The sequence below is a fragment of the Pempheris klunzingeri genome, chromosome 12 (assembly GCF_042242105.1).
Source record: "Pempheris klunzingeri isolate RE-2024b chromosome 12, fPemKlu1.hap1, whole genome shotgun sequence".
Lineage (NCBI taxonomy): Eukaryota > Metazoa > Chordata > Actinopteri > Acropomatiformes > Pempheridae > Pempheris > Pempheris klunzingeri.
This window is the reverse complement of record NC_092023.1, coordinates 17527252-17549559: the sequence shown is the minus strand read 5'-3', so window position 1 is coordinate 17549559 and position 22308 is coordinate 17527252. Positions and strand designations below refer to the sequence as shown.

General features: G+C 44.8%; 1 protein-coding gene across 1 annotated transcript in view; it reads right to left on the bottom strand.

Annotated features, from left to right (window-relative positions):
* Positions 1–317: 317 nt before the first annotated feature.
* Positions 318–22308, bottom strand: part of usp54a (ubiquitin specific peptidase 54a) — a 39167-nt gene continuing 17176 nt past the window's right edge. The window contains exons 8-21 of the mRNA XM_070840771.1: positions 22106–22255; positions 18331–18499; positions 17791–17982; positions 16555–16689; positions 15016–15685; positions 14159–14274; positions 13605–13769; positions 11295–11414; positions 8857–9043; positions 6209–7116; positions 5478–5575; positions 5236–5352; positions 2254–2521; positions 318–1536 (exon numbers count right to left, since the gene is read on the bottom strand). Coding sequence (XP_070696872.1) covers positions 926–1536; positions 2254–2521; positions 5236–5352; positions 5478–5575; positions 6209–7116; positions 8857–9043; positions 11295–11414; positions 13605–13769; positions 14159–14274; positions 15016–15685; positions 16555–16689; positions 17791–17982; positions 18331–18499; positions 22106–22255 — 3906 coding nt within the window. The 3' untranslated portion in view covers positions 318–925. The remainder of the gene's footprint in view (positions 1537–2253; positions 2522–5235; positions 5353–5477; positions 5576–6208; positions 7117–8856; positions 9044–11294; positions 11415–13604; positions 13770–14158; positions 14275–15015; positions 15686–16554; positions 16690–17790; positions 17983–18330; positions 18500–22105; positions 22256–22308) is intronic.

Genomic DNA, 22308 nt, shown 5'->3' with positions numbered 1-22308 from the left:
CCAATCAAAAGACATCCACCAACATGAAGACGCGGAGCCTTAAGCCCGATTTATACCTCTGCGTTGAATCTTCTCCGTAGCCTGACGTGCACCAGCACAGAAATGTAATGACATGTCACGGTGACGCAGACCGCCACTGCGATTGTGATGTGATTGGTCCGCTTGTTAGCATCGCATTATCAACATCAGCTAGCATTAGCTAACTTAAGTTAAAGTTATCAAAATCCCATTTGGACAGGATTTTTTTGTCTGGGCCTGTCACTGACTTCCAGTCAGTCATTTTTCAGCCCTCTGCTCTGTTAGAGCTATGAGCAGGTTCAGGTAAAAGTGTCCTCATTTTGGCCTTGTTTTTAGCAGATTTGTTTACGTTTTGGCAAACTGACGCCATAAAAAGTGTGACGAATTAGCTATTATTAGTTCCTGTTTGCAGTGTAGCCATAGATGTACAGAGAGCCATTACTGGATGACTGATACTGAAGAAAACTTAAAAATAGGATTCTCAGGGTAGTTCTGGGGAGTCTTTTTTTTCTTAGATTTGTAGGCGTGTTTATGTATGTGAATTGGTGATTTACATCAAAGATGTCTAAGTTTATTCAGATTGACAGAAACAGTGTTTCATGTTTGTGTTTAACTTTTCAGCATTTATCGGATCAAACACCGACATGGTGGGCTCAGTTTTAGTCGCGGTTGTTTGAAGTACGTGAGGAAAACAGAAGAAACTCAATGTAGTGGCAGAGAAACTTCTGTGTATAAATGCTCCTAATGGTGTCGGGTTCGTGTGCTGAGTCAGCGCAGAGTATAAATGAGACTTTACAGATGAGATCATGGGCAGCACTGAATTTAAAGACCTGTTGGCACATTTTAAACACAGAAACTGATTGAATCGTCCCTGTGAAGGTTTTATCTTGTACTGATTGGGCCCTGATCAGCTGACCGGGCGGAAACGAGCCACGTAAGCGCCACAGGACGGGCAGTAAGGGCGTGACGGCTCAGCAGGAAGCTGTTGGCAGAGCGAGCAGAGCTGAGGGTCCCTGCGGAGCCGGGCCGGCGGAGGCTGATAGGAGCCGGTGTGCAGGAGGGGCTGGTGGTGGCGAGCGGTACGGGGGTCCCAGGAGGAGCTGGGTTGGACAGTTCTGTATTCTGCCTCATGTCGCCAGTCACTCTCGGGGGGCACGTCCAAGCGCAGCGGCTGGGGAGGACCCTCACCTGTCGCCCTGAGGTGGTGCGGAGTGTAGTGGGTGGACCCACTGACTTTATTTGGCAGCAACGGTTGCCTGTAATGGCCGTTAGTGGTGTTGGCAGAGCGGCGAGGGTGGGACAGGGTGGCGTAGAGACTCTGTGGACCCGGCTGGGAGGCAGGACTGGACCCGGCTCTGGGCCTGGGCAGGGAGGAAGTGGAGGAGGGAGGCGGAGCTCGGCGAGGAGCCCGGGGCAGAGTGCCATAACTCAGCGCAACGCCGTGGAGGCTTTGACCTGAGAGAGCCTGATGCCTGTCAGACACAACCAGAAACTGCTGCTGGACACTGGGACCAGGTCCTACGGAGGAGGAAGAAGAGGAAAAAGAGGAGGAGGAGGAGGAAGAGGAAAAAGAGGAGGAGGAGGAGGAAGAGGAAAACAATTATTACACAATGCAGCAGAGCTGTAAATAACACGTTACCCACGTCAGCAAATCAGGAACAATTTTGATTTTCTCCCACCATTAAAGAAAATGTCAGTTAAGATGATTTCAAAGTCAGTAAAGTCTCAGTGAAAATACGTCATTAGAAAGACAACAGTCTCAACAGTCTCATAACTGGCTTCCAGCTAGACAGCGGCGCTGAAGCTGTGATGTGTGTGTTTGGTATCAGGATGTAGTCACAGGAGCAGGTAGAGTGACAAACAAATCATGTGAGTGATTCATGGAACAATCCAAACAAGATCAAAACTTGTTGTCACGACTGTTCACATTTTTTTTCTGAAATAAGGTCCCATAGTGGTCCACCAGAAGGGGAGGGACTTCCCCTCCCTATTTGTATAACACTCAATAACACCTACCAGTCATTTAGACACCAGAATATCTACAAATAGGACCCAGGTTTAAAAATATGGAGTTACCCTTTAATGTTTGGTGTTTGTAAAGCTGAATTTCAGACTGCTTGAAGGACCTCCCTGTTGTGAGGTGACACAGTGAAACTATGAACTGGTGGTGGTTGTGGTTTTGGTGGTGCTGGTGGAGGTGGAGGTGGAGGTGGAGGTGGAGGGCAAACAGGTTACCTGAGTGTCCCCAGGAGGAGAGGCCCGAGCTCGGGGGCCGTGATGTCTGCAGGGGGGGGTGCTGTGGAAGAGGTGCAGGAGCTGAGGGGCTGTGGTGACAGGGTTGGTGGTGTTGAAGGTGGTGGTGGTGGTAGGAGTGATCTGCAGTGAAGGAGGTTGAGGACGAGGAGGAGGAGGAGGGTAGGTGCAGGGAGGAGGTGCTGGGGCGACGGAGGAGGGAGGAGGAGGAGGAGGAGGAGTGAAGGGGGGGCCGGGACATCGTCGGATCCTTCAAGGTGAGAAGGAGGAACACGAGACCGGATGAAGATTGAGGTGGAATAAAGAGTGAGAGGAGATGAAAAAAAGATGGAGAAAGGAGGTGGAGGAGGATGAGCAAAAGAAGAGAAACAAGAGGAGGGAAATGAGGAAAGAGATAAAGAAAGGCAGAAAGATGATGAAGAGATTCAGTGGAAGAGAAGGAGAAAGAGGACAGAAAGATAGAAGAAGAGAAACAGATGGAGGAGAAAAACAAAGAGGTAAAAAAATGAACACAAGCTAACATGATGGAGGGAAAACTGAAAAACAACAGGCCAAACAAAATAAAAGCAAAGAAACGATTCAGACACTCATGAAGTCCTTGTATCCGTTAAGAGGGTTAGGGTTAGTGTGATTGAAATAAAAAAAAGTGAAGATGATTCTTTGGACTTGATGTTTGTTTCTGCTGAATCTGACGAACGATAAAATCAGTTATCCGATCAAGGCAGCAGTAGAACAGTAACTTCTCTGTTCTGTGAGGCAAAATGATTTTGTGAATGGATGTGAAATGTCTTTGAAGAGAGCGATATAACGGCTGTTTGTGGTTAAACAAAAAGATTCTTCCAGGTCTGTCTCTGTAGGGATCCTTTCCATAATGTTATCAGACACTTAGAACAACAATCTGAGCCTGTCAGTGGCAAAAACAAAGACTTTCAGTGGACGTAGTTTGATCAAGTGCAGTTGCCTCAAAGGACTATGTTGCAGCCTGTTTGGCGGCTGCCAGCTGAGGTGATCTACTGGACCAATTCCAAAACTTTTTGTACCAACCAGTGATTCAGCCATCAAAGTATGTACTGAAAGGGTCCAGTGAAAATCTAATTAAAGACTTCCATGGGAACCCTGTCACTCTTTAGCTGCTAAATGCTCCACTTTGTCTGTTTGCTGCTGAGTAGGTTGTGCACTGTAACTTTTTACAGCTTTTTCTCTGAAATCGATGTTATAAGAGTCATAAGAGTGAACCAGAACAGGCAGGAAGTCACTTTAAAGCTCCATAAAGCCCCAAGGGGAGCTGGAGATTCAGCTGATTGTTCTCTGGAGGCCCATCTGACCCACAGTTTTAATGTGTCAGTGGGTGTTGCAGCTGTATTACAGACACGGTCGAGCCTCCAGCACTCAAAGGGAGAATAGAATCCTCCAGCTGAAGGGAAGCATCAGGATTCCTCCCACAGTCAGTGGAGCTGAGGAGGATCTGATGGTGATATCTGGAGTCAAACCTTGGCTGTCGGTTCAAATCATGCAGCGAATGCTGAGGTTAAAAGCTTAATGGAAGCACTAAATCCGTGATCAATCTTTAATGCGCTGGCCTGAGGCGATTCCTGAGGGCTGAATACAAGATGGCTGAATGCCAGCGGCAGCAGAGAGGAGACACGGAGAGAGAAGCAGATTTTGTACAGAAACACAGATAACAGGGCTTCACAGAGACAGAGCCTCTGTTTGGTTCTCATGGAAACATGTGCAGCTGCTGTAGAAAAGGTGCGTTTACAGGACGAAGCAGCATTTTTCATTTATCCCAAAAAAGGTAAATACTGTAAGTGTACCGAAGGACCTAAAATGACATAAATACATAATTTGTTCAACAGTGGATCTCAGTTAGAATGAAATAAAAATGCTAAATTAAAATCAAAAAGGCAGGTGGACTCTTAATTAAACAAGAACTCCTTTACCTTATAACCTGGACCCTTTAGTACATAGTTTAAGTACAAAAAAGAACTGGTCCATTAGATCACAATGGCTACAATGGCCGCAACATCATCCTTTGGGACAACTGCACCTGATCAAAGTACGTCCACTAAAAGTGTTTGTTTTTTCCACTGACAGGCTCAGATTGTTATTCTAAGTGTCTGACAACATTATAGAAAGGATCCCTACAGAGACAGACCTGTAAGATCCTTTTAGTTTAACCACGAACAGCCGTTATATCGCTTTCTTCAAAGACACCAGACTCCATTGAAAGAAACTGTAATTTTACCTCACAGAACACAGGAGTTGCTGGTCTAGTGCTGCCTCAGTCATTCAGTTTGTTTGTTTATTGTATGACTTTGGTGTTTTAAAAGGTTAGTTGGGATCTAGCATAATATTTGTAGCATACAATACCAGAAACAAACTAACCAGTCAAGGCAGCCTTAAGCCAGAAACTCTGGTTCTGTGAGGTCTGTGAGTCTGGTGTTTTTGAAGAGAGCGATATAACGGCTGTTTGTGGTTAAACCAAAAGGATCATACAGTTCTGTCTCTGTAGGGATCCTTTCTATAATGTTGTCAGACACTTAGAATAACAATCTGAGCTTGTCAGAGGCAAAAACAAGGTCTTTTAGTGGACGTACTTTGATCAGGTGCAGAGTAGCCAGAATGTGTACAAATAAGGCCCAGGTATAAGAACATCAGAGTTCTCCACCAGATAATGCTGTCATGCTACGATTTTCCCATAAAGGAGCCTCCTACAAACTGGAGTTTTATGAATCAGAGGTGTGTGAGCCAGAGAATCGGTGACTGAAGAGCACTAAGTAAACCGGGCTGCAGTTACAGCACAGGAACACAAGGTGGCAGCAGGTTGTTCAATAAACCCACCAGTGGAGGGAAGTGACATGTACTGTACATATATACACACAGTCGCTGTGTTTCCCAACAGCCCTATCGAGGTGAACGAGTGTTTTTGCAGTGTGTGTGTCTGTGTGTGTGTGTGTGTCTTACACAGCTGCGAGAGAGACCAAGGTTGTGGGGTTGTGACCCGATGGCAGTTCCACTCAAGCTGCGGGCGATGCGTCGCAGGTTTTCCGCACTGTAGCTCTCGTCTCCAGCTGGCAACGGCTGCAGCAAGGTCAGAGGTCAGAAATCAGAAGGATTATGGGAATTATATTTTGTATATCTCACCTCAGACTTCTTAACAACTGTTAGAACTGTCAGAACATGCACACACACACACTCAGCTGTACCTTATGAAGTGGTGTAACCGGTGTTCTGTAGGCGTATCTCTCGATCTCAGCTGTCGGTGTTTTGGACCGTCCTGATCCTGACAGCATTCTCCTCACACCTTTACACACACACCATCATCATAAACAGTAGATGTTGTATTAATAGTAGAAGTTACAGCAGAAACATCTGATATATTGCTCTCTTCAATGCTACCAGACTCCATTAGCAAAAACAGTAATTTTACCTCAGCGAACACAGGATTTGCTTGTCCACTACTGCCTTGATCAGTTAGTTTGTTTATGTTATTGTGTGTGACACACATATTGTGTTGGATCTGAAATAACCCTTTGAAACACCAGAGTCACACAATAACACAAACTGACCAACTGATCGAGGCAGCAGTAGACCACCGATGCTTGGTGGCTGCTGGCTGAAGAGATCAACATCAATACCAGAATGTGTACAAATAGGACCCAGGTTTTAAACACTGGAATTTCTCTTTGATATCATAATAATATCCATCAGTACATCAAGAGTCATGAGAGGTTCTACCTTGTATTTTTACTTGATGTTAAACTACAGTGATTAAACAAAACTTCCTATATCATTTTCACATTAAAGGTCTTCCAGCCTTCATTTTATTAGGTAGGCTTTTACTGTGAAAAGTCAAGTTAATTAGATATTTTATCATGCGTTCTCCTGCTCCTGGAGGTCTGAGCTGAACTCTGCACTTTGTATTGGGAGCTCCTACCTAGTTTGTTGTTGGCTGGCTGAGGACTGAGTCCACGGCTGCCCCGGTGCATGCTGGGAGCCAGCAGACTGGCCTGGTACAGAGAGTCCAGCTCTGACAGCTCCTCACCGGGCCCCGTAGCCCCCCCTCCTTCTACTGCTGCTGCTGCACTCTGAGAGCCGTAGTATCTGTTGACGTTTTCCGCCCAGCGCTCCACAGGCAGGACCGCTCTGTAGTCCAGGCTGGGGGGCGGGGAGCGGGTCCGCCCAGGCCGGCTCGCAGGTGGCGGCGGGGCGTTGGGGGGGGACTCTGGTGGTGAGTAAAGGGGAGAGCTGAGTGGTGGTTCGGCTGGAGAATCAACAACATCAGGTTGGTTCAAGTGTAAACAGGACCAGTTCCTTGTTGGGTAGTCGGAAGGGGGCGTGGGTAACGTGGAGGCGGGGCTGGTGGTAGGGAGTGTGCTCTGTAGGTGTTTGGTGTAATATGGCTCATCCTCCATCATCAGATGGCACCTGTCGCTGGTGCCAACAGGTGAAGGGGGCCTGGGTGGAAGTGGGGCTGGCGCTGGGATGGAGACAGGGGGTGTTCTGGTCCACTGGGCGGGATGGTCCCCCTCCTCAGGTGGAGGCAGAGGGGCCAAGTCTCCCAGGAGGCTCTGCTCCCAGGTGTCCACGCACAGAGCAGGGAGCGACCTGGTGTTAGAAAGGGGTTTCCTGAAACGAGTGCAGGGGCCTGCGGTCCTGCTGTCGTCCCTGGGGGACCCTGTTGGTGCCCTGGCGCTGGAGGCGGGGTCTGACACTGAATCTGATTTGGAAGGGAGGGGCTCAACATGGCAGGGAGAGAGTGGCGGGGCCTGCTTGTCCTGACTGGAGGCTGACTGGTCAGCCTGTCTCTCCGTCAGAAGTATTTGGAGTGAGAGAGGCTTTTCACTGCAGAGAGAGAGAGGAGGGGGGGTTAGGAAGGGTGTGTGTGTGTCTGTGTGAGAGAGAGAGTGTGTGTGAGTGTGTGTTGGCCTGCAGTATGTTTGGAACAGATGGTGTCATTGGAGAGTTCTGGCTAAACACACGGCTGGTTGTGTTTGTGCGTGTGGTTGTGTGTGTGTTTCAGAGGTTGTTTCCTGAGGACTGTTGACGATCTCTTACCATGGTCACAGTGCGACTGAGCCGGCTGTCACGACAACACTTTCTTGTATCCACAACATCACCACCTCTACAGTGCTGCTGCTGCCTCCTACAGGCTGCACTGCTCATTTCTGGCACAATTCAAATACCAGCTGTGTTAATATGGACTCTAATATCCCTCTGATAATGGGAATAACTGCCCAAGCTGAGGAGACTAGTCTGACCAGGAGTCATTTTAAGTCTGAGGGCTGAGAGCAGCGGTGTAAACCTCTGCTAAACTTTACCTCTGGTAAATATTAGCGCCTTATAACCATGTCAACATTAATCCGATAGTTTCTCGCTGGCTAGAATAGATTTTGTCTTTCTGCACATTTGCCCCATGTTGGGCACAAGCTCACATCTTCTTCCTTGTCTGTTATATTTCCAGAAAGTCTCACATCCAGCGTGACATCCAACAAGTCGAAGTTCTAAGTCCTGCACAAGTTAGCATGCATCCATCACCAAATGTCATGTCAGTTACATTTTTAAACAGAGTTCAAACTGTTCAACTGTCAGTTTGAACCATTGGTCATGTCTCAGCTGTGGCCTCTGTTTTTGTTGAGCCTTAACATCCTAATGTGATGTTCTGAGGAATCATCAATCCACGCCAAAGACAAAACCTAAAACCTGGACTCACCGACCAGATCTGACAACCTGTACTGTAGCTGGAGACGCTGCACAGACGCGCTGGCGGATGGATACACACGGACGGGAGGTCGATGCCCATTGTCTTAGCTCACTCTCAGAAAGGACGCCATGAAGTCCTCAAAACACTCAACTACAACTTGTCTCATCTGGAAGCTTCACCAGTTTGTCCATAAAGTAACTGAAGATTTTACAGCTAAAATATTTTACACATACACACCATCATGAAAGGAGACCTCCATATTTTTAAATCTGGATCCTATTTGTAAATATTCTGGTGTCTAAATGACTGGCAGGTACAAAAAGTGTTTTGGAACTGGCCCAGCTGGCTGTCAAACAGGCTGCAATGTAATCCTTTGAGGCAACTCCATCTCATCAAAGCACGCCCACTAAAAGTACTTGTTTTTTCCACTGACAGGCTCAGACTGTTATTCTAAGTGTCTGACAACATGATGGAAAGGATCCCTACAGAGACAGACCTGGAAGATCCTTTTGGTTTAACCACAAACAGCTGTTATATCGCTCTCTGCAAAGACACCTGACTCCATTGAGAAAAACACTCATTTTACCTCACAGAACATATGAGTTGAATGGTCTATTACTGCCACAGCAACTCCTGTGTTCAGTGAGGTAAAATTACCGTTTCTGTCAATGGATTCTGGTGGTTTTGAAGAGAGCAATATAACAGCTGTTTGTGGTTCAACTAAAAGGATCTTACAGGTCCGTCTCTGCAGGGATATTTTCCATAATGTTGCCAGACACTTGGGAATTTGTAAAATAGGGTCCTGGCTTAAAAATACTAATGTTAGCCCATCTGCTAATGCTACATGACTTGCGATTGGCTGAGCAGACTACAGGTGGTACCTGGGCTGTTCCTGGAGCTGCTGCCCCTCCTCTTGCTGTTGCTCTGGTGGCTGTATGCCTGCCTCTGAGTCCTGCTGCTGTTGCTGCAGTTGCATGCGTTGCTGCAGGCTGCGGGCTCTCCTCAGGCAGCGCTGCAGCCGGCTGTGACTACTAGCTCCGCCCTCAGCCGCCACCAGCTGCAGTTTGGCTGCAGCCAGGTCACAGGTCAACAGAAAATAACGACAGAAAGGAAAAAAAAACACAGAGAGGAAAGAATAAATAAGGAAAAAGAAAAGAAAGATGCAGAAAATAATTTGTTATGATGATTTCATGCAAAAAAATCGTAAAAAGCAAATATACACCTTACACAAAATCAAATATCAGACTGCTAACATGATGGTGATGTGACTGGCTGTGTGATTGTCATGAGAATGGTAGGCATGAGAAATGACGGCATTAAATGTTCTCAACGATGAAGTGGTTGAAATTAAATTCAGACACAACATTAAATTAACAAATACATAACCAAACAAATGTTGGGCCCAACTAACTCAAACCAGGGTGTCGAGTTCAAGCTAAAGGGTCGTTCCGCTCTTATATTTAGTGGTTTTGTCCATCATTAGTATCAGCTCTGATATCACAATATTAGATAATAATAACACAAATGTACGTGGAACAGAAAATGAAGGTGAACAATAAAATTATCACTCAAATTGTCTGTAAAAATCCACCAGTTTACAGACTCACTTCCTGCTTCAACGTCGACCTGCTGCACCGAGAGATTATCACCAACGTTTCAGAAGCGCTCACTTTCTGTTTGACTTGCAAATAAAGTGGTTCATATCAGAGATTGACGGTTATTTCTGCACGGTTATTTTAGATTAACAACTTTGTGACAGACTGACCAGCAGGATGGGGGGTGGACCTTCAGTGTTTTAAAACCGGGCCCCATTTGTACATATTCTTGTGTCTACATGACTAGCAGGTACAAAAAGTGTTTGAATTCATCTGGTAGTTTAGTTTTCTTTAACCAGAAACACTATTATATCACTCACTCCAAAGCCACCACCACTGACAAAAACAGTCATTTTACTCAGGAGTTGCTGGTCTACTGCTGCCTTGATTAGTTTGCTTGAATTGTTGTGTGACTTTGCTGTTTTAAAGGGTTGGTTCGAATCCAACATAATATTACTGTAACACTGATACAAACAAATGCATTGATCAACGTGATGGTAGAACATCAACTATTGTGTTCTGTAAATTAAAATTACAGTTTTTTTTTTCCAATGGAGTCTGGTGCTGCTGAAGAGACTCATTTTATAATTGTAAAATACACCATACATTTTAGGGAAGTAAATACTGGAGTGATCTACCAGTTGCAGTAAGGGAGCACGGCACATGTCCATCAAAGCAGAGCAGAGCTGCAATGACTTAACCTCTGACAGTGTAGTTTGTGTTTTTCAACTTGTGTATTTGAATACTTGCATTTCAATACTGTTAATTGTGATGTTTCTGTTTTTGTTTCCTGCTAAGGGACTACGCATGTTTACATACCGCATTTTTATACTGATCATTAACATGCTCTGTTCCATCAAAACAATCAACAAATGCCATAATATTGCTAATTGTTCAGATGGCCCATTAGATGTCCCAATTGACCTTTCTCTGGCCTTGCCCTCCTTCGCGTCACCCCACTGTGGTCTCACGTCCAGAGCCCCACATACTCCAGCAGGTGGGCAGACAAGTGCCAATGGGACGAATCTGGGACTATTGGGTTGTCTTAACAATGTGCAGAAATATGCATAAAATACAAATGTCAACGTTTTGAATGAAGCTTTGAACTACTGGACACAGTCCTGGATAGCACTGCCAGAAATGATTGACAAGACTATCAACCATAAGAACCGGGATGTAATAATAAAGTGTAACTGCACCTTTAAAGTTTGTGCGCCTGTTCTGACAAGTCTTTATTTGGAGGTTTGAAGATCGTCTGAAGCTCGACACTGACGCCTGCTCTTTCTCTCCATTTTTCCTTCCCTTCGATTTCAATGGGTGATGCTTTTCTGTAATCTGTGATTGGTTTTCCTTCTGCTTTTGTCCGTTTTTAAATCAGCCGTCAGGTTTTAGTGGGTGAAAACGAGGAACGAGAGACAAGTCTGTCCTCTGCAGTGACGACAGACTGGACGGGGCAGCGTGTGTGTGTCTGTGTGAACAATCCTCAGTGACACACACACACATGTTGGGATCTTAGTGGTTGATGTCTAACAGGCCACTGTGCTGCCTCTCGTTGCTATTAGCAACCAAGCAGAGGACTGGTGTGCGGGGTGTGGTAACCTCACAGTGTGTTTATCAATATACTGAGTGTGTGTGTATGTGTGTGTGTGTGTGATAGGTGGGTGAAGTGGGGGAGTACAGTGGAGGAGGCAGGGTCAGGAGGGGCATTGGGGAAGGGAGCTTACAGACTGCTTCGTTGACTGCTGACAGCGCAGCTGCAACCTCGCCTGCCTGCTCCAGACGCACCGACTGGTCCAGCAGAAGCTCCGCCTCTGACACACATCGCTCATAGCTGTCGCCTTTACCTGCAGAATGAACAAACACACACACACAATGATCCTCACACCAAATATTTGGTGGTGTTTTCCCTCAAAGCTCCTGCAGTGACATCTGTGTGGGCGGAGCCAGAGGGGCAGCACTTTGTTACCTCCAATCCCAGACTGTATAACAGAAGTGGGCGTGGCCGACATTTCGTCATCCACTGTTCCAAGGCCTCGAGAGTTAGGTGGAGTTAGCTGGATAGCAAGCTAGCTAGCTAGCTTGGTTAGCGAGGTTAGCTGTGATATCAACTGGGATGCTAATTTTGCCTGGCAAAAAACAGACTTAAAACTAAACATACTTAACGGAAAAAGTGATCAGCCCACTTCTTAAAATCATTCAGTTAATTAGCAACATGTTTACTGAGGTAATAAATCAAGTGAGAAGTAATTTCCTAATAGACTTCCATACAGTGCAAGAGGAGCTGCCCCCTTCTGGACATTAGAAAGAATGGAGGTTTGAGGCTCTTCAGCACTGGCTTCACTGTTCAGACCTGGAGGACATGAACACTTCTTTAAACAGACAGTGGGATTAATCCTTTAATGGAGTGAAGTCAGCCTGCAGCAAGTGAGGAGTGACTGCAATACTAAACGTAGAACAACTGTGACATTTAACACATTTTATATTTTGAACAATTATGAATAAAAGTTAACTGGTTAACTTAAATCCAGTCTTGTTGACTCATCAGGTCATAAAACTAAAATAAGTACAATATCACACTATTTCCCGCTTAGTAAGAAAACTGTGATATTCATGTTTTTAAGGGCCATACATTGCAAACAATTTCCAGCAGTCAGCATTTTGGAGATCAATGAAAACAGAAGACAAACTGTGGTATTTGTAAGCAAATGAGAAAATGTGGGAGTTCAAATTCTGCTCAAAATGTGAACTCTGGTATTGTTAAACCTGTCAGACACTTAGAATAACAATCTGAACCTGTCAGTGGCAAAAACAAACACTTGTCGTGGAAACTACTTTGATTGGGTGCAGTTGTCCCAAATGATTATGTTGCAGCCATTGCAGCCTGTTTGGTGGCTGCTGATCTACTGGACCAATTCCAACACTTTTTGCTCCTACCAGTCATTTCAAACCCCCAATAGGACCCAGGTTTAAAAAAATACCATAGTTCTCCTTTAAAGGAGAGTTTAAATGAGAGAAACATGCTCCAGAATTCACCATTATATTTTCTTAATGGAACAAAAGAATTAGTTAGAGGAAGTTAATTATGTAATGAACATCAGTCAAGCCTTGACTTAGTATTTGTAGAGAGAAGTCAAGGAACTGCTTGGTGTTGAATATACTTAAGTTTTCTGAATCAAAGATATTTCAGCATCACTCCCTTTTAGTAGAAGCAGGAAAAACCTCCAACACAATAAACAATAATAATACAGATAAAACACACACCAACACAGCCTTTTTTACTGCGTGGGTCATTTTGTCCTTTGTGTGTTGGCTGTGTCGGGGCCTTTCAGCTGCTCAATGTGGAACATTCCTGTTGTCCAAACGCATGCTGACTACACACACACACACACACACCAGCTGGGTGACTGGATGAGTGATTTATTGACAGGTCTGCAGTCAACCAAACAAAATCCTGGTTGACTGAAATTTTACCTTCTCTTCAAACAAATCGATTTGATGCTACGCTAATTACACACACACAGGTTTTGTTCTCTGCTCTGTGTTGTTTTTCTTGCACTGAGTTCTCATCTTCTCACAGGGGACGAACAGACAGATGGACGATTATTCCACCCTACAATTCCTACAATTCCACCACGAAGCTAAATCGTTCACTGAAGAAGCACACAAAGAAGAACACAGAGCAGAAGGAGAAAACATGTGTGGTGACAGAGCTGTGTGGCGGTGGATTAATCATCCGCCACAAGGAAGAGGACACAGCGCAGGACAAGAAGTGTGTACACATGGAAGAGGAGACCATTTATGACCATTAGTGTGTGTTGACACTACTTCTTACACTATCTTATATCAGTCAGTCCTTCAGTCCAGCACCAGTCTATACTGGTGAGTTACAGTATCGTGGCTTAAGGAATACATGAATATAATGGATTAAGAAGGCTTTTCTCCTCATGGAAGTGAGCAGATGTCCAACAGTATGTCCCATGATGCATTGTTGATAATAAGATACAACTGAAGGTATGAAGTGTGTGTGTGTGTACCCTGGATCTGCAGCTGGTCCAGGTCCAGGTACTTGCTGGGACGGGGGTTGAAGCCAAGCGCCGCCTCCCTCTCCTTCTCCTGCCGTCGCTGCTGCTCCTCCTCTCTCGCTCTCCTCTGCACCTCTTCTTGCAGCTCGTCCAGCTCACTACGGCCTGTGGGGGGAGCTGCTCAACACACATACACACACACGCACACAAGTGAACTACAGCCCGGCGCTTACTGGACAACGCAACAGCCTGTAGGTATAGTTTGGTGGCATCATAGAGGAGCTGGTTGCAATGCCAACCAAGGTCCTAGTCTGAGACATTCAGACCAACTGGGGTCAGTCTGAGCCCTGACTGGGTCAGAGAGGTGTGTGGGCGGGACCTCAATGCCGCGACTACAGCCCCGATCACTACTGCTCAGACTCTGGCTCCACAAATGATGTCACAAGCCCAAGATGGCAGTGACTGTATCCGCCCAGATATTTTCTGAGTGAGAGGAAGGGGAGACGGGGCAGCCATCTTTATCTATAGCCATGAAACACACACAAAAACAGAGAGGCGCGTCGTACCCAGGCTCCCCCTGCTGGAAGAGCTGAGGTCCTGTAGTAAAGCTCCACTGCTCTTCGACCTGATGTTCCTCCATGATGGTCCAGAAGAGGATGAAGGCTTCGTCACAACACACTCCCTGAAGGTAAAATAGAGCGAAAGTGTCATACATAGGATAAACTAATGCAGTAATATTTTTGATCCATCCATACTCTGGTCAATATTCTTTCTTATTCTAAGTTAAAATGCTGGAACTCTTTTCCAATGAACAGCGGAACACTTGAGACCAGCTGCGACGCAGGACAGATTTTGTGGTGCTTGTGGTGCTCCCAGACCTTGACGTCCTCCAAACTAAAAACTACCCAGTCAGAGCTATGAGGGCATGAGCCTTTGAGGGGCCTCACCTTCATGTGCCTGACACAAAAATGGTGAGTGTGTGAGATGGACACAGCTGTACAAAACCATTATCTAAGTCCCATTCGTCTGTTGAGTCGTCTGTAAAATTCCCTGACTTTTCCATGACTAAAAAATGAAAATTTCCATGACCTATAAATGTAGAATGATATGCAAAATGCAAAAAATGCAGAAATGGGTGCTTAAATGTCTCATAACCATAACCAATCAGAACGTGCGTAAAACCAAAAACAACCTGAAGACATTAAAAAGTGCATTTTACAGAACATGGGACCTTCCCTGTCTGGAATAAACTTTTCTTATTTCATGACTTTTCAGAAATTCCAGGACCCATAGGCACCCTGAGAACAGCAGCTCCCACCAGAAAGAAAAATGTTGTCGGGAAAAGACATGTCAGTGGAAAACTAAACCTAAGACGGACTTGGGGGGACAGAGAGAACCTGGTCTGGGCCAAATGTGGGCTCACCTGTCTCCCAGGTTCAGGTCCATGCTGACCGGGCTGCTGCTGTTCCTTTCACTGCTCTCATACCCACTCTCCATCCTCTGGATCAGCCTGGGAGGAGGAGGAGGAGGAGGAGGCAGCTCTGCACCTCCCCTCCCACCTCCCGCTCCATCTCCGCCTCCTCTGTGGCTGCTGGAGGAGGTGGTGGTGGTGGGGAGAGTCCAGGAGGAGCCCGGCCTGACTGACGCCAACTTCTCCTGGGCTGGAAGGGAGGCACCAGCTCCCTTGGAGGCTGGAGCTCCGCAATCGTCGGGCAGCGAGGCTCCCAGTGGGCTGTATCCCGCCTGCCTTCGCCGCTCGCGGGTGAAGATGCTGTCGATGTTGAGTGCCTCCCTCCGCGGCCTCCACGCAGGCCGGTACCTCCCTGAGCAGCTGGACTTGGACTCGCTGCTGGTGCTGTCGGCCTCCCAGTCGTGGGGTTTACTGGAGGAGGAGCTGGGATCGACGGCAGTGATTTCAGAGAGGACGGCGGCCGGTAAGGAGGAGGAGGAAGAGGAGGAGAGGGGGCGGCTGTGGATAATGTTGCTCATGGTCTCCTTGAAGTCTCGCAGGCGACTGGTGGAGGACGAGAAGGATGAGGAGGAGGAAGGTTTGGGGAGGTGACGAGGGACCTGCTGCTCCTTTAAAGTCTCTCCTGGGGGGGAGGAAGGGAGAACGAAAAGAAAAAAAATACGGAAGAAAAGAGGATAAAAAGAAAAACAGAGAGATGGATAAAGACGAGGGAGGAGGAGAGGAGGAGGACAGAAAAAGGTAAAAGGCAATTAGGCGAGTGAGAAAAGTGAAAAACAAAAATAAAACAGAGAGTAAGATGACATGAGAGTGGCGGCATGAATGATTTAACATGAAGCAAAAACATGGTCGCGGCGTCCTGAGCGTGATCGCTGAGTCTCATCCTACTGAGGAGTGTTTAATACCTAAAGGAGCAGTTCAACATTTAATACATTTTAAAGTTAGGTTCAAATTTTATTACAGTTTAAGGAATTTATTACAGTATCGAATGTTACAGGCCAAATCACTGCTTTTGCAGAAGTCAACATTACAGCCTAACACTTATATTAAATAAATAATACTTTATGTTTTAATCTTACTTTCTGTATTTTTAATAAATACTTTTTTTGTTTCTCCAGTAATAATCTACTGTCTAGAGGAGTTAACTGTTTAGATTTTCTTTTAGTGTTTTTGTCAAGTTTAGTTTTCAGCTGTAACATGTCATCTTGGTTCATAACTCTTCTTGAATCACCAATTTTTTCTGGGAATCTTGGGCAAAACATTTAGTTAAAAAAAAGAAAAAGATTAATATCAGCTGATCTATCATTATTCTGTAAAATCCTGTAAACTCTCAAAATTCAACACTGGCATCAATAATCGAGTGTCGTTCGAGTTTTATTCAGTGTCACATTTTTGATGGTTACAGGGTGATGATGTCACTTGTGCTCTCTGTCCTGTGATTGGCCCTTAAGCCCAGATTCCCCAGCCCCTGATTGGCACAAACACCCGGCCTACCCTCACTGTGGTAACCAGCTGGCGAGGCTTCGTTGTCGGGTTTAGATCGCCGGTGGCGGCTAGAGCTCCGCCTCCTATCCCCGGGCCCGCCTCCCTTCCTCAGAGACGGGTGCTGCTCACCGTCCGTCACGTGGCCTTAGCAACAAGAAGCATGGCAACGGATGTTTTACAGCATGGTCACCACAGCATGATGCAACACAAGGACAGAAGAAAAAGAAGAGGGCGAATGGCAGAGTGTGATTGGCTGCACAGCAGGAGGACACGGGGTCAAAGTTATGACCGCACATCAGGCCACTGTAGGTAAGACAAAAATTACAGAGCCAGGGGAGGAAGGTAATGTTCTGATATTAAAGTGGTTAATTCAGAGAAAAAAGACTACTTGAATGTTCTCTGAGATTTAAGTCGTAAATTTGAAAGAAAAAAACTCAGAACAAAGTTGTAAAAAAATATGAGAAATAAAGTAAAAAAACACAATTTACGAGAAAACAAATCCGAAAAGTGTGTTTAGTGGTCTGATGAGGTTGATAAAATCTACCAAAGTGAAAAAAACAACAGTATCCTCTCACAGTAATCTCTTTCTCAGTCATTTTACCTCACGGAAGACAGCCTTGATTGGTTTGTTTGTTTGTGTTATTGTGTGACTTTGGTATTTTAACACATTAGTTCAGATCCAAACTAACGTGTTAAAGCACCAAAGGCAAGAGCAACTAGACCAGCAACTCCTGTGTTCTGCAAAGTAAAATTACTTTTTTGATAAATGTTTTTGTCAGTGGAGTTTGGCATCACTGAAGACAGCGATATAACAACTGTTTGTGGTTAAACTAAAAGGATCTTACAGGTCTGTCTCTGTAGGGATCCTTTCCATAATGCTGTGAGACACTTAGAACAACAATCTGAGCCTGTCAGTGGAAAAAACAAACACTTTTAGTGGACGTACTTTGATCAGGTACAGTTGTCCCAAAGGATTACATTGCAGCCTGTTTGGCAACTGCCAGCTGAGGTGATCTACTGGACCAATTCCAACACTTTTCATTTAGACACCAGAATATGTACAAATGGGGCTTAGGTTTTAAAATACTGAAGTTTTCCTTTAAATGAGCATTCAGATCTATTAAATGTTAACAACAACCCATCCTTGGAGGTGTTACGTCATCTCAACACTATTAAATGGAAAAATCATTCTAGCCTCCTCTATTCTGCTCAGGCGACTTCCTCTGGACGCCCCCGGCTACCCACCTATGGTATCCAGGCTGCAGAGCGAGGAGCGCAGGGGTCCGTCTGGGCGCTCAGTGCAGATGACGGTTCCCTGGGAGTCAGAGGAGTAGTGACTGGCCAGGGACTCATGGTGCGAGTGGGAGGGCTGTCGGTACGAGTAGCTCTCCGTCGACGAGTCGGTGCGAGTGTCGCTGGAGATGGACTGCTCGCGGCCTGGACGGAGGGGTGGAGGGGTGGGGGTTAGTAAACAAGTCGGGTGGGCGCGTCAGTGGCGGTGGACATGTACACACAAATATATTATATATTATATATAATATAATATTATATTATATATATTATATATTATCATAACAGACACGTCTAAAGATCACTGCAGCTACAAATGCTACGACTAAAGCCACAAGGACATCTGCTTCTCCAACTGTTAGCTGTCTTTTTGTTACCTCAATCTCGTCTGTCATAGCACTACTACGACTATTACAAGTACTGCCACTTCTGGTTTAGTTACCTGAATGTTTGCTGTTGTGCTACTACTACGACTCCTAGCTGTGTTGTAGTTACCCGAGTCTTCGCTGTCGTAACAGGCCTTGTTGAGTTGGTGGATGTCGAAGCGTGAGGGCAGGTCCTGGATGGACACGGGCGTCCCCCGCGGGTCGGCGTACAGCAGCAGCAGAGGCTGGTAGTGGCCTTTGATGCAGCGGGAAACCACGTCCTTCCACTTGGGACCGATCTATAGAGGGGGGTGACAAAAAACACAGGAGACAACAACTCCAAAAGCTGATGAAGACACCACAAAACTCTGGAGGGAGATCCACGATCCTCCAAACCAAGTACAAGAACAATAATTTCCTCTTTTTTAAAGCACCTTTCAGACACGGGTATAAACACTGTAAGGAGGCATCAGACGTCTGGTCACATATTGAGTTCTTTGATCTGATTTAAATCATTAAATCATCTGACAGTTCTAAATTGTATCTTGTGTTTGACAACATAAGTTTAGACCCAAATTAGCTTCAGTTCATAGAAGAAAAAAAAGTATATTTGTCAAAGTGAAGTATTGATGGGTTCTTATGGCTGCTTTCATTTTAGATCTGGTTCACATTTGGCAAAATACCACGATGTGGTATGCCCATAAAACCTTTTAGCTTAATCCCTGCTCTTTTTTTAGATCAACAAAAAGCAAAGTAGACAACATTCAGATAGCAGACTCTCATTTTGACTGGCTAAAAGCTTAATGTGAATAGTGTTAAAGGATAACTTCAGTGTTTTTAAACCTGGACCCGATTTGTATATATTCTGGTGTCTAAATGACTGGTAAGTACAAAAAGTGTTGGAATTGGTCCACTAGATCACCTCAGCCAGCAGGAGCCCACGTATCACTTGATTTATTAGCTCAGTAAACATTTTCCTAAAGAGTTTATGGTCTCAGTCTCTAGTTTACAGTCTTCTAAAACACAGCATTATGTTCATTTAGTAAATCATGGTCCCATTTAGAGGAAAAGAGACCAGAAAGCAGGGCGGGGCTAGTCTTCTTGGAATGAATGTCATTTCTGGCACCAAAAAACTAAGAGGGCAACGCCTGTAAAGCCAAGTCTGAGGCTTCAAAATAGTAGACCATAAGCCAATGGGTGATGTCTACGTCCACCTCTGTCCACCTGTTTGTGTTACTGTGTGCAACACAAATATTGTGTTGGATCTGAATTACCCCTTTAAAAACACCAAAGTCACACAATTACACAAACAATGATATAATGGATGTTTGTGTGGTTAAACCAAAAGGATCTTCCAGGTCTGTCTCTGTAGGGATTTTTTCCATAATGTTGTCAGACACTTAAAATAATAATCTGAGCCTGTCAAGCACTTTTAGTGGTACTACATACTTTGATCAAGTACAGTTGCCCCAAAGGATTACTTTGCAGCCCGTTTGGCGACTGCTGACTGAGGTGATCTATTGGACCAGTTCCAGCACTTTTCATTTAGAGACCAGAATATGTGCAAATGGGGCTTAGGTTTTAAAATACTGAAGTTTTCCTTTAAATGAGCTTTCAGATCAATTAAATGTCAACAACAACCCATCCTTTTAGTGAACATACTCTGATCAGGTACAGTTGTCCCAAAGGATTACAGTGCAGCCGTTGCAGCCAGTTTGGCAACTGCCAGTTAAGGCGATCTACTGGACCAATTCCAACACATTATGTCATTTAGACACCAGAATATGTAAACTTAAGTTACCCTTAACTCTGTAACAGTCTCAATAAAACCTGCCAATGACACATTGTTAGAAATTTGTGATACTCTCAATTTATAACAAATCTTTCCACATAAAATCATCCCCTGAAATGGTAAAAAGTAGCTGGTGAATTCACCAGTCGCAGTGATAAAGCTCGAGCCGCAGTAAAGACGTCCCGTTTACCTCAAACACAGCGCTCAGCAGGTAAAACGGGCTGCTGAAATGTTTCGTCAAACAGTTGTCTTCCTGCTCTCTGTCTGTTTGTCTTTGTGTGCGACAAAAATCCTTCTGCTTGTTATTTCAACCCTTCCTCCATTTTTCCAGAAGTCCACGTTCACTTCCAGCTCCACTCAAATCTAACAGGATGTCCCGAAAGCCAAAACGTCGACCTGTCCGTCAATCGAGTGTGTAGGTATGTGTGTGTATGTGTGTGTGCAAGAGAAAGAACGATATAGAATGAAAGTCTGCAGAGTGGGCAAAAGTGTTGGCTGTGGTGTGGTGGGATGTGTGTGTGTGTGTGTGTGTGTGCTCTGACCACACCCTCGGTTCTGTCCAGCTGGACTGATAAACAATAGAGGGATATCCTTGTTTTCACAACCAGCAGAGAGAGAGAGAGAGAGAGAGAGATACACACACACAGACAGAGAGAGGGAATGTGATATCTCATTCCACCAATATTATTAGAGCGCAGCAATAATAGAAAAGAGGGAAAAAAACACAAAACGTGAAGAGGGAAAAAATAAAGTAAAAGAAGAGAGAGAAGGAGGCAGGAAAAGGAGGTAAAAAAGGAAGGAGGAGGGATGGGGCGGAGAGGTGTGAGGATGGACAAGAAGAGGGAGAGAGAGAGATCACTAACATGAGATCATTTCTCTTCCTTAAACTAACTCCTACAGTTCTTACGAGACAGACGTCTGTGCTTCTATACCTGCGAGGACATTCCCTTCCTCCTCACCTTAGAGGATAACGAAGGTATTTCTAAACCAGGACCCTATTTTAACATAATTTGGGGTCCAAATGACTAACGACAGGAACAGCCATTATATTGCTCTCTTAAAAGCCATCAGACTCCATGGAAAAAAACAGTAATTTTACCTCACAGAACAGGAGAGTTGCTGATCTACTGCTGCTTCTATCGGTTAGTTTGTTTGTGTTATTGTGTGACTTTTTGTTTTAAAGTGTTAGTTCAGATCCCACACAATATTTGTGTAACACACAATAACCCACAGCTTCAAAATCCAGCAATTTCACACCTTACTACAGGGCTATGCGGACATGTGGACGTGATCATTTGTGCTTTAGAACATAACTGCTGTGAAACAATCAGAAGATAACTTTTTATTTCTGATTTACTGCTTTGTTCTTGCTAACACCGCCCCCTCTCTCCATTCACTCTCAAGCTTGTTCTTCATACGTCAGTGGACTAATTTGGCTAATCTTTGCAGGACATTAGACGTGGTGGAAACACAGACAACAACGGGCTGAAGGCACCTTTAAGTACATCAAAGACAAAAAGGGACTAAAAGTTGGATAGAAACAGTGCTTCAGTTTCTGTGATGTATTTGCTTGGTAGCAAAATTTAGGGTTTCTACATGTATCAGCAAGGTAGACTTTTTCAGAATTTTTAATGTCACTGTTTAATTAGATTTAAGAGCACTTTTGCAATGAAAATAAACATCAAATTTAAAAATACAAGCATACTCTTGGTAGTAAATACAAGTATTGTCAGTTAAAGAGGCATCTGAATTCATTTTGCATGTTGAAGCATTTTACACTTGGAGTGTATTTTAGAGCATGCCTACAGGATTCAATAAATAATACTTTCTCAAACAGGATTTAAGGCTATTTAATAATTTTTGAGGCCTTTTATTAGTAAATGTGAATTTAAGACCTTTTAGCACTAGTAGTATTCATTTTATGCCTTTATCATTAAGTCAACAGTGGGTAGATGAAAGGAATCAGAGGGAGAGAGTGAGAGAGATAGGGAAATAAAGCCCAGTCAGGATCCTAAAGTCCTGTCAATTTGTCAATGTTTTTTTAAACGTAAATTATATCTACGTGTCCTTCCACCATAACCCTTCTGATGACACCATGCATCACTGAATATACCTCCTTGACATGTGCATCATCGAAGTACATCCACCGCCGGATCTTTGTTTGGAAGAAGAAGGTGGAGTAATGCTTCCCGTAGTAACACACCATGCCAACCAGATAGAGCTCCGACTGACGAGCCTTCTCCTCTGTCACCCTGTAAAACAACTGAAGACAGGAAGATGAAGAAGAAGAGTTCAATGACGCAGCTGAACTGAGCA